The 12456-nt window shown below is 34.9% G+C and overlaps 1 protein-coding gene across 2 annotated transcripts in view; it reads left to right on the top strand.

Moving 5' to 3' along the window:
- Positions 1-5749, top strand: part of LOC143198617 (uncharacterized) — a 67449-nt gene extending 61700 nt beyond the window's left edge. The window contains exon 3 of one of the 2 annotated variants that reach the window (XM_076407954.1): positions 3114-5749. In XM_076407954.1, coding sequence (XP_076264069.1) covers positions 3114-3715 — 602 coding nt within the window. In that variant the 3' untranslated portion in view covers positions 3716-5749. The remainder of the gene's footprint in view (positions 1-3113) is intronic. The other variant, XM_076407955.1, reaches the window with a different exon arrangement.
- Positions 5750-12456: the final 6707 nt, after the last annotated feature.

The raw sequence follows: 12456 nt of genomic DNA, 5'->3' as shown, positions 1-12456 counted from the left end.
GAATTTAATAGAATGTCATTAAAATTTAATCACGAAAAATGTTCGACATGTGATTTCGTCTTTTGTAAAGATCAACTGTAAAATAAATGGTTACCGAAGACATATCTGGAGCAGATCCCGATAATATATCGACGCGTATAAATGTTTCATGATATGACTCAATTTTGTGATCGTTTTGACGATTTCTATCGAATAAGCGTCCGAAAAAAAAATCGCGATTTTTTGTGTTTCACCTTCAGGTAATTGGCGGAGTTCGAATTGTTGGGCTCGAGGCGACGAAGGAATAAAAAAAGAAACGACGACGACGATGTGCAAAAGGAGGAGAAAGAGAAGCAGCCACCGCCATCTGAAATGCCTCCTCTCTCTGCCCCTTTCGTTGCGCCGCCATGGTGGACCCGTTACGGGGTCGACTCGCGATGGAATGTGAAAGGCAAGAGGATCGACTGATGGCTCGGCATTCCACCGACGAGGTTAAAGCCCTTGTTCGCCGTCCATACGTTAATATAACCACTAATCGGCCAATTATCGTCGACCCGCTTGCTTTTCGGCCTCCTCAATGGACGTGGAAAGTGTCAGCGTTATCAGTCACGCTTTAATTTTCTTCGTTAGCGTCCTGGGAACTCGGATCAAGAAACAGTTTTAAAAAAAAACGTTAACACGTCATTACCAAAACCAATCATCCATTCGAATGGTTACGTTGCGTCTCTACGAAGATATGAAAGTCAATTTATTCGTGTTCAGTATTTAAAATACAGTCTATCCACAGTATCTGTGAATCTACGTCATCTCAGTTTATGACGTCAAAACGTTGCATTATTACCGCATCAACTCTGAGTTTTAGTTTATTTTGTCTTTGACATATAACAAAATTCTAGTCTAATTAAAATAATATTTTAATTAGAGTAATTTAAACTACATTTAATTATACAGCCACAGTAATTTATAGGTTATAATTTTATTATATTTACATTTAACTCCTTTCCTCCCCACCCATGAGGTAGAGTTCTAGGCGTGTTTTTTATGTGGAGGCATCCCCTGGAGGCCCAATCCACCTAATTAACTATACTATTAGTATATAATGCTATTAGGGCCAGCTGGTATGAGGTAGTAGCTGAAGATCAAATGTTATGTGAAGCTTATGGCAACTATGTTCCATCGATTTCAACATGTCAATACCGATTTCGACATTTTACTAAAAGTGGTGGTTTTGATGATTGGTAAAGGCATTACTCAGAATTGTTGAATTGAAACACAGGAAACCACTCCCAATAACTTGAGGAACGTAGCAACCCTCCTAAAGCTTGTATATTTTGTGCCGTATCAACTGGAGCCAAAAGACATTGAAACGCTTCAATAGCAAAATAGGAAAGGTTTCTTGCATCGTAAGCATGCATTGTTTCTGGTGACGAAAAGTGGATCCATTTCGATGATCCAAAATGAAAAATATCTGGGATAACATAAATAATGACAAAAAATTGATAGATTGCAACCAAACGAGAAAAAGGCGGGAAAATAACCCGTAATTAGAGTTCTCTCCGGACAAGGAGATGGTGTTTCATTCAATTGAGCGGCCCGTCTAAAAATAAAAGCCTCAATTCCTTAAAAAATGCGTTTAATTGGGCCCATTCCGTTCGTTGTCGCCGACTTGCTTATGATTCACGGCAATTTCACGACTGGTAATATGCACGATTACGTCAGGATTCCACGAAATGGATCCTGAATCATTGGACGTTTTATTATATTGAGGCATTAATCGGAGACGTTTCTGACATACCGAGACGATTTTAGCATTTGGAAAATTCATTAAAATTCCCTCTCGTTCCAGTGGTAGCACAAACGATTCGCGAATAATCAACATTTTTAATTATTAACATAATTATCATTTATCATTTAAAGTATTAGGCCCATGAGTACATTTTAAAGATTTTTTTTAATTTTGAAACTTTATCGTGAAGAATCGGTACGATGTATTTTATTCAAAGTATTGTCCATCGACAGCAGCTGCCTTTTCCCGTCTTTCAGTCAATTCCATCTCGAAAGAACGATGTATCTTTTCAGCCTATCCACTAATCGATCCATTTTTAATATATTCGTGAGAAATAAAGGCACTGCTCAGACAGATCATGACTTATATGTCGGAACAAGTCGTAGTCAGAAAGAGCAAGGTATGGAGAATACTGTGGGTGGGGTAGTTCTTTTTATTTTAATGTTTCCATGTATGTGTTCACTAGTTTTACAATATGTGATTGAGCGTTGTCATGCCAAAGAATAGCATTGCTCTTTGCTCGTATTTCGACTGTTTTTCGCACATCAATACAGTCAACACGGCGTTTGTAGCAGGGTAACGATCCCCATTGATGGTTTCATTCGGTTGATCCCACCAAATACAGAGCGTTAGCTTGGCGCCATGAATATTACGTTTTACCGTTAATGTTCTTCAAGGGATTGGAAATGGTTTCTTGTGTTACTTCCAACAATTCTGTATTTACGTCGATCATTATCGAGTAATGTCTTCAAATCATCGTCCTTAAATTTTTTTTTGCCTGTCCAGGACCCTCTTTATTTTCGATGCTGAAATCACTAGATTTAAAACGCCGAAACCATTATTCACGTGTCCAAATCGATGGACTGCCAAAAGCGTCATTTCAACAGTATTCAGTGATCTTCAGTCGCCTTTTTCTGGAGATTCAAGTAACAAAGTGAGACTTGTATATTTGAAAAAATTTCTTCACACTTGCACGTAATTACGCATTGATAAGTGAAGCCTACCAGTGATGCTTCAACATGAAGTTGGATCATAGGTAAAAGGATATTAGGTAATACAGAAGAAAGAAGAAAGAGACGTCATCATGCTGATCTTTTATATCCGGGATCACATGGTACCAGTTCTTTAGCGTTACCAACCTTTAAATCCATCGTAGGTGTATTTGTAGCCCTACTCTTGCGGATCTCTTTGGGTCATCACATATAATACAGAGTAACAACACCCGTTGACAATTATTTAAAATTGTTTCATAGGCCTGATAATTTTTTTTGTGATCTTTCCTGATAATATGAAATCTGCGTTATTTACTTGGTACGATTTTAATGTTTTCTTTTCTCGTTTGTTTCAGAAGAAGAGGAGGAGATCGACGTTGTATCGGTGAACGACAAATTCGGCTCGACTGCAACCCGCATGACATTGTCGTTGCCCAACTACCCTTCCAACTCCGATCGTCACCAGTGGCAGCGGCACGTGGCCACGGCCATATCCAGGAAGCACGATGGCGGCACCGGACTCAAAACGATGGGACCTATATCCCGAACGAACTCGTCGGCCAGTTCCTCGGCCTCGACGAGTTCTTCGCGCTCCGGGCGCGGTTCCAAGAAGGGTCGCGCCTCCCGCACCAATTTGGGTTACAAACGGCGGCGATTCAACGGCGACGGGTCTGTGAGAGAGCACACCGACAAGCGGCATCTACACAATGACATGGAAAGACAGAGGCGGGTGGACCTGCGGATCGCCTTCGACAACTTGAAAGCGGTCGTACCGGAGGTGTCCGGGACTAAGAAGATAGCCAAGGTAAACATTTTGCTGCAAGCCGCGGAATACTGCTACGGCTTGACCAAGACCAACACCAACTACACCAAACAACTGGACGAGTTACGCAAACGACAGGTCTGGCTCAGACAGAGGGTCTCACAGCTGCGTAGGAATTTAGCCGCTAGGCGTTAAATCATTGCGCGGTTTCTTATAAAGTTTCGGAGCGGTACCAATCACACTAATATGAGTTTTTCATTTAATTTCTTTTTTTTTAACAGCGATATTAACTGTGATTTTTTCAATAATATAAAATTATATTAAAAGGGGGAAACAGAATACTATTTTTTCTTTTCTGTTATACATCTTGTTATTTTTTAGGTTCTTAGAATTTTTATATAGAATGTTTTTATTTTAATTATCTTATTATTGTTTGTCGTTTATTTTTTGTGATGAAGTGGCATACGATTGTGATATCACCATATACATTAACCTCTTCCCTCCTCGTGTCTTCTCTGTTTCATTTCATTACTAGATACCAACAAATCCACCATGCATTTTAGTATCGTTATCATCTTTTTTTTTTAAATCATTTACGTTCAGGAACGACCACAGACAATAGAATCTAATCATTACTCATCATAAGTATGTATGTACATTTCTTCCGTAAAATAAGCCGCTGGAATTGCAACATTTCTTTTAGAATGACACTTTTTTGGTATTCGGTTAAGTGGTGTTCGTTCAAATTTTGGCAGTTGTACGCGTGTTAGAAGAATTGTAAATAGTCTTAATATGTTGCAAATGGAAACGGCATCGATTTCATTATTTTTCTTCATCATGATCAGAAGGCGTTCGTTCATGCGGACGCCTTAAAATATATTATAATTTTTATTAGGGATATATTTTATTAAATAATTAACGCGCTTTATCGATTTAATGATTGTAAATAAGTTTATGAAGTTAATCACGAGCCTTTTATTTGATTTCTTCATGAATGTTGTATCTGTAAATAAGTGTAAAACAAATAAACGATATAATTTTTGTGAGTCATTTGTGACTTAAGCGATATTTAGTTATTTAGAGAAATGGGGACGTGTTTTTGTATACCCCTACCCTGTCTAGGGTCGGTTCACCTTTAAGTTTTCTTTACCGTTACATAAAAGTACCACGGACATGATTTTTTTACGGAGGTGACGACTCTAACCCTTGTTGCTCAATTTGTAGAGACATTTGTTACCGGAGGAAGCTCCGAAGATTATCGGACGTGAACGAGTGAGTGGAACGGGAATCGTTGATCCCGGCTCTCCCCCCGCCCGACCGATGTTCTCTCTTCAAAGGTCTCGAAATCTTCCCTGGTGACAATTGGCCGTTTTATTTGAATTTCAGATTTTTTTTTGTTAATGATATGTAGTGTTCTTATTTTTTATTGACCTAGAGTAGTAGATGATGCGGGGCGATAGCATATGCAACTTTTATTCTTATGTCTTCCGAGTGGCTATCGCCCCTAATCATGTAAGTATAATATACATATATATGTACATTTATATTATACTTATATTACCATTAAAAGCGTCGTGAGATAAGAGAGAATTGTTGTGTTCATAATTATTATACAGTATTTTATACTTTTGATAAAATATTAACTAAATAAAAGCGATAATTGATGTAAACGATTTAAGAAAAAAACCTGCAAAACCTATGAAAAAAAAAATGTAGAAAAAAACGAAAAACTACAAAAAAAACCATACGCAAACCAAATGTGATAAATTTGAATAAGACGATTTTTTTTTGTTTTTTTTTTCTCTTCACACAAGTTCACATCCACTTTTAATTTCCTTCATAGACCCGAAAATACATATATATTGAGAGATTCCCAATTCTGTACCTGCCGACTGACCTCGCTGTTAACCAAAAATGAATTTAAAAAATATATAGAAATATATTTAAAAAAACACTGTTACAAAATAACAGGAACTGCCGACACAGCCACTTCTTACTCGTCTTAGGAACTGCGACATGAGAATATGTTGAAGATTTTATAACAGGGCAATTCTCTATAACCTTAGCGACATCAAAAAGTTGCTGCTCACACTTGTAGCATGCACTATTAATCATTATTTAGCCCTAATACTTGTTATTTTGTACTTATATGACAGTAATTATACTATTATTATTCATTATCAGTTTTATAGATAGTAAATGCAAATAAATAAATTTTGCTTAACAAAATTATTTTTTTATTTGTACCCTTCCTTATCCATCCTTTACCTCTGTGTATATTAGAGAATCGTAAAAATATTAGTGAATATGCACAGCTGATACAACTGTAAATTCAATGGCTTTGTTTATTTGTTTATATAATGGCACTTAATGTAATGCTCAAAATGATATTTTTGGCATTCATTACTTATATGAACTCTGAATAAATTTGCTTGATGGGCTTAAACGCCTATCTCAATTGTCTATTTTAAATTCAATGTTTCAGAGACGGTGATTTTGTTGCCAATGTTGAAAAAACTACCTGAAGGACCAAGAAAGGTCGAAGACAATACATTGCAAGCTTTATTGAACAAAAGCCTAGCACAAATTCTCAAAAACTTCCGAGAGAATACTATTAGTCAATTGTTTCCTGTTGTTTTCATTTGATGGGAAAGATCCGAAATGAGAGACAATGGCTAATTGGTAAACGAATTACTAAAAATTTACTTTCAAGCTGTTTCAACATCGTAGTTTTATTATTTGAAGGGCAATAAATTAAAGAGTTTTTTGTGACTTATTGTGATTTATGATGAAAAACGATTGCAATACTCCCAGATACTCCCATATCGAAACAGAATATTCATGGCTATCAAACATTAAACAATTTGAGCGATCTCTTTAATATTTAGCGATGCAATGTCATCAAAAGCAAAACTTGCATAAAAGTACTCGATCATACATTGCAAATATTCTGAAGGATACACTATTGCAATTCTGCTACACCCGGCGTGCTTATCGGAGTTGTGATTACCAGTTGTTCAGATCGACGCAGTATGGCTCAACTGTCACACTGTGTCAAAATGCCGAAGAAATGCAAAAAAAGAAAAACGATTGGATCGCTGCCAAAATAACATATATTTTTGGGCACGGTATCACCATGTTACCAGAAATAGAGAAAAAAAGATCAGAATACATGCTAAAAATTGCCTAATATTAAGTTAATGTAAAAATAAATTGTAGGTGAGTCAGAAATGATTACTAACAATGGTATAATAAATAAAATTGCTGAAAATATATTCACTATAGCAATAAGTTTTGGGAATGAAATTCCAAATAGGATTAGTGTTTGCAGCCTGTAGTGGCATCTGTTTGTCGTTTGTTATTCAACCACTGGTATCAAATCACTAAGACAAATCTACGATTCAAGTAAATTATCATATATGAGTAACCAATATAACCTCGATATATGACGGATTTAAAAAAAATGGAAATTCCAAAGAGTTAACTATTTGATTAAATAAATTTAAACCAGTAATATAGACATCTGCCATCACTTCATTCATTTCCTTTTGATGATCTTCTGAAGTTCAACGTTTCTACCCAAATGTTCATGGTCTTCAGACCTTGATATGGTTTTCTAAGCTTAAGTCTTCTCAAATTCCAATAATTCACAACTGAGCTAATTCAGTCCGCTTTTAGTGGCCGTACATCCTGAATCTGTTTCAAAACAATAAGACACTGTGTTGCCTGTAATCTTCTAAACTGTTTCTTTTTTTAATGAAAGAGCTCAGAATAACAAATCTACATGAATCTGTTGCTGAGATTGATAATGTTAAACCTCTTGGGCTTCACGTGCTGTTATTCTTCTGCAGATCTCCTCAAATACTTAATGCTATACTGTATTATTACCTGTTGATCGCGCTTTGAGGAACATTGGATAAGTATTTTTAAATTAAAGCCATCTAGCCTATTGTCATAAAGTAGTTTTTCAAAAATAGTAATCTAGCCTACTGAATTCACAAAAAATTAATATAATTATGAACTAGAGTATCGAATTACAAAAATTAGTACCAGCGGCAAAAGTATAAATCATCCACTCACTAGACTGAAATGCTACACAATTTCAGTTAGTTACCAAACAGGATAGAATTTACCAAACAGAGAGCCCGGGGATTAGAACTATTTCTGAGAACAAATAACATAAGTATAGATTTCATACCAGAGACCCATTATTCTAAAAAAAAACTTACATTAAAATACGGGATTATGATGCATACTGGACAGTATGGTGATAAAGCAACGATAGTTAGCATTGGAAAGAACGCCTCTGAAATAAAAAAAGGATGTATATACTGTCCACCAAGATACAAAGTAATACCACAATACAGATTTATTTTTAAAATTAGGCCCAAGGTTTATTATTGAAGGGACCTTTAATGTTAAATACACAGCTGGGGTTCACGATTAATAACACTTGGAAAAGGAAACGAATCACTCGCAACAATAAATATTACTAATTGTAACTATCAGTCAGGACCTGAACCCACTTACTGGCCCACCGACTAATAAAGTACCAGACTTACTGGACTTTTAAAGATATTTTCCTGTCGGCATCTCATAAAATTACATAAATACAAATCGAGAGCTTGTACGAATCTCTGATCGCACTTAAGCATTGTTCGACGCGACACGCGCGACAATTCTGAAAAAAAACAAGAAGCCTAATCTTACTAACTAGGACACGTTTAGACTTATAATGCAAGAACAAATCAGTTTAAACGTAAGACTCAAAAGTATACACGATCTTCAGCTACACACCTGAAATATTATTAAATAAATTCGGTCTACTTCAAAAAAAGTTACCCCGACATCAAGAGAGAAATCAGAATATGAGATAAATACTTCCTTGAAACTAAGGAACTGATAAAAGAAATACGAAAAACTGGAAGAGTATGGCACAGAAACAGAAATACGGTAGACAAAATAATATTTAATAGAATTAGGAACCAGACAAATCAAAAGATCAAAGAATATAAACAGAGTTGCTTCGAAAATATATTCAAGTGAATTAAGACAAGAAGCGAACCAAGTCTACTCCCTATGGAAAACAACTCGGATATTTAAAAGACCAATTATTAGTGTCGCCTATTAAAAATTATCAAAATGAATAAGTTCGACGAATGATGAAAAAGCTGAATTATTCGCAGAACATTTAGCTAACGTATTCCAACTGAATTATATAGAATCTGTGATAGCAGGTCAATTGAAAAATACCCGACCTGACACATAGATGTGGCTACTAGAATTAAATCTTTATGTTTTTTATTTAACCCTAACCCTTAAAAGATGCGGATATAAATTCAACAGCTGTCGGATCATTAGTTTGTGAATTATAACATTTTGCTACAGTCGACTGGTAAGGTTATGGCGTCTGTATTTTGGGATGCGCATGGAATAATTTCTATTGACTTGAAAAAGGAAATATCATTAACAGTAACTATTACATAACGTTATAGGACCGTTTGAAGGACGAAATCGCCGAAAAACGACCGCATTTGAAGAAAAAGAAAGTGCTGCTTCACCAAGACTATACACCGTGTCACAAGTTAGTGTAAACGATGGCAAGAATCCATGAATTGGGCTTCGAATTGCTTCCTCATCCACCGTATTCTCCAGATCTGGCCCCCAGCGACTATTTCCTGTTCTCAGATCTCAAAGGAATACTCGCTGGGAAGAGATTTTCATCGAATGAAGAAGTGATGGCCGAAACTGAGGCCTATTTTGAAGCAAAGGACAAATCGTACTATAAAAATGGTATCGAAAAGTTGGAGGGTCGCTATAATCAGCGTATCACCCTTGGAGGGGAATTATGTTGAATAAAAGAAACTAATTTTGCCAAAAAATGTGCTTTACTATTGTAGGCCGGGGACTTTTCAATTGACCTGTTATAAATTCTGTTTATCAGCCCGATCTAGGTGTAACTCTGATTTCTCCAGTGGTAGCTGTCACGGAAATTGACAACAACCTCACTACTAAAAAGACTCCTGGAATAGATGATGATTTTTCACCTGGATTATTAAGAGATGCCACAAAAAGCAATAGTCATGTTAACATATATATTCAATGCCTGTTTGAGACTGACGCATGTTCTGGAATGTCTTGAGGTTGCTTGAATAATTATGCTTAAAAAAACTGACAAACTAGCACAAGAAGTTGGATCTTACATGCCTAGTGCATTCCTAACTTTAGCTTAAGTAGTTTAGTATTATTTTAATTTGGGAAATACATACTGACGTATTAATACCGTACTCTCCTTGTTTGTGTATTAATTCAAGTACAACAGAACAGCAGTAACAAATTGTAGTAATTTGTAAATTAAGATTTTACTAAGCACACCTAATGTAAGATTATTACACAGGTTATTGAAAATTCCAACAGTAATGAAGAGTAATTATTTCTGCACTTATTCTAATGCAAAGTATCTCGCAAACCAAAATAGAACCATTAACATTTTTATTAAACGGTTAAATACATCTCATACATGTAATCCAAACATGTAAGTTAATTCGATATAAACAGAATGAAGACTGAGAAACAAGTGGAAACTTGACAGTAGAAGGTCGAACGAATACGATGGGAGTGGCCACATATCCCATTCAAGACCCGATAATTTCTGATGAGGTCGTTAAACTTGTCTATGATCTCAGCCATCCTAATAAATGGATTACAACCGCTTTAGCACTAATATTTGAACGTTAATGGATGTTAATAATTCAATTTGTTTTTATTTTTTCGATATCAACATAATTAACTTCAATATGTAAAACTATAATCGTTAGCCTTAAGGCTTTTACTATTGACTTTGTTAAATATCACGTAGATACTTTAGTGGTTTGTTGTTGGAGATGAGTTTAATATCGACTTTTAAGTACGCATATCAGTGCTGGTGACCCAATGGCCGCTGCTTCTTTTAATAGTGACCTTAGTCACTGCTAGATTCTTGTATATAGTAATACGAGATTAGATCACGATAACCATAGTAGATTTTTAAATCCAACATCCATTATTATTTTTAATAATACAATTTTACAATTTTCTTTTAAATATAATATTTACTAATCGCAATGAATTAATTCCAACGCATAATGTTCATTTTGCGTTGCACTAAATTAGATTATTTTGGGTGAATTTTTACAGGATAGAGTAAAAATGGCATGATCATTATAAATGAACATTCGCGTTTGATGATCTTTTGAACTGCAACGTTTCCGTCTAAATTTTCGTGGTCTTCGTATTAAAAAAAAATGTTTAAATAGTTATCATATTAATCACTGTAAAAAAAATGTCACCAAAATACACTATGGATTATTAACACATATGAATGCCCGTCCAATAAAACAAACAACGCATGTTTTGAATGGCATCGCATATATTGCCAATTGTAGTTTATAAAAATCTAATATTTATTTTAAACCTGGAGCGAATTTATCTTTTCGTTTTCTCCCATTCAGCCATGCCATTTCAGATTAATATACAAAGTGAGCAAATTGCTACCGCGGAATTACTGTAAATTGCTGGAATCATATCTTTGATCGGATTTGGCATTTGAGATTAATGTGTAAGATGAGCAAATTGTTACCGCGTAACTATTGTCAATTGCTGGTCATAGCAGCAGTAAACAAGATCTACAAATGGACCAAAGACTGGAAAATATATATAAATAGCTCCAAATCTTTCCATGTTGACTTTTCATCACTTAACGGATACCCGATTCCTCAACAGAAAATACCTTTACATCTATCTGGATGGTAGGTTAAATTGCAAAGATCATGTTAGACAAAAATCATAGCAGATTATATCCATAATCAAGCAATTGTACTGGTTAGTCGGAAGATACTCTCAACTTGACCTAAAATCAAAGAAACTGGTTTGTCAGTCAATATTTATGCCAATTTGGACCTATAGCATGCAAATATGGGGTTGCATTAAAAACAAAGCAAAGCCAAAACAAAGTTCTACGATTAATTACCAATGGTTATCGCTACCTAACCAACGAAGAACTGCACCATGACCTCGGAAACAAATGGAAGCGATCCAAGATTTCGCGCTAAAACATGAAATAAATGAAATATAAAATATAATTAATCAAAAAAATATCGCAAATAAAAAGAAATAGAATGTAACCGAATCAGTCTATAAAATTCAATTTGGGTTGTTACTAGTGGATTATGTTGCCAGTTGTCTGCAATTTTTTTTTAAAACATTAGAGGTTATAAACCGGCAAACGTAGTTAATCAAAATTCTAAATGGAGACGACAACATTGTAACAAAAATTTTGGGGACCTGAAATTGGCTGTTTTATTGGAGAAGCTATATAGCTAAACAGTTCAATTACATCTTAAGATATGCGCACAATTGTACAATTTACTTGCTTATTATATTTCATTATTGGCTATGCTTATTTTCCTTACTTTGATGATACTGTTACATACACTATGTCATAATAGTTTATATAATAATTTTATAACGTCTATAACCACTTTCAAAGTTTACGCACATTATAAATAAAATTACATATATTAATATGGTGGGATTTGTCTTAAATCAAATTAGTTAAATCATTTAATCTTCATTAACAGTAACTTGCCGTAAACAACATTATATTGCGTTTAAGTATCTGAGATTAAAGAGTAACCAAATTGTTTGCTAACACAGCAATTTGGAGTAGTTTCCTTATCACAAAAAAGTCTGAAACCAAAGCATATTGCATATAATGTAATTATTTTGTATTAAATATAGGTAATAAAATAATGTTATAAGATGTCCTAGTACTGTCCATTGACACTCAAGAAATGTATATTCATTTTCAATAGAATTATTTCATATAGATAAGAAGCAGAGCTTACTGGACACAAAAACTGCCCCAAATAGATTATTTTATTAGTTAATTACAAGGC

The sequence above is a fragment of the Rhynchophorus ferrugineus genome, unplaced genomic scaffold (genome assembly GCF_030347505.1).
Source record: "Rhynchophorus ferrugineus isolate W39M unplaced genomic scaffold, kcgeb_rfMv2 rfM6, whole genome shotgun sequence".
NCBI lineage: Eukaryota > Metazoa > Arthropoda > Insecta > Coleoptera > Curculionidae > Rhynchophorus > Rhynchophorus ferrugineus.
This window is presented reverse-complemented; position numbering and strand designations above follow the sequence as displayed.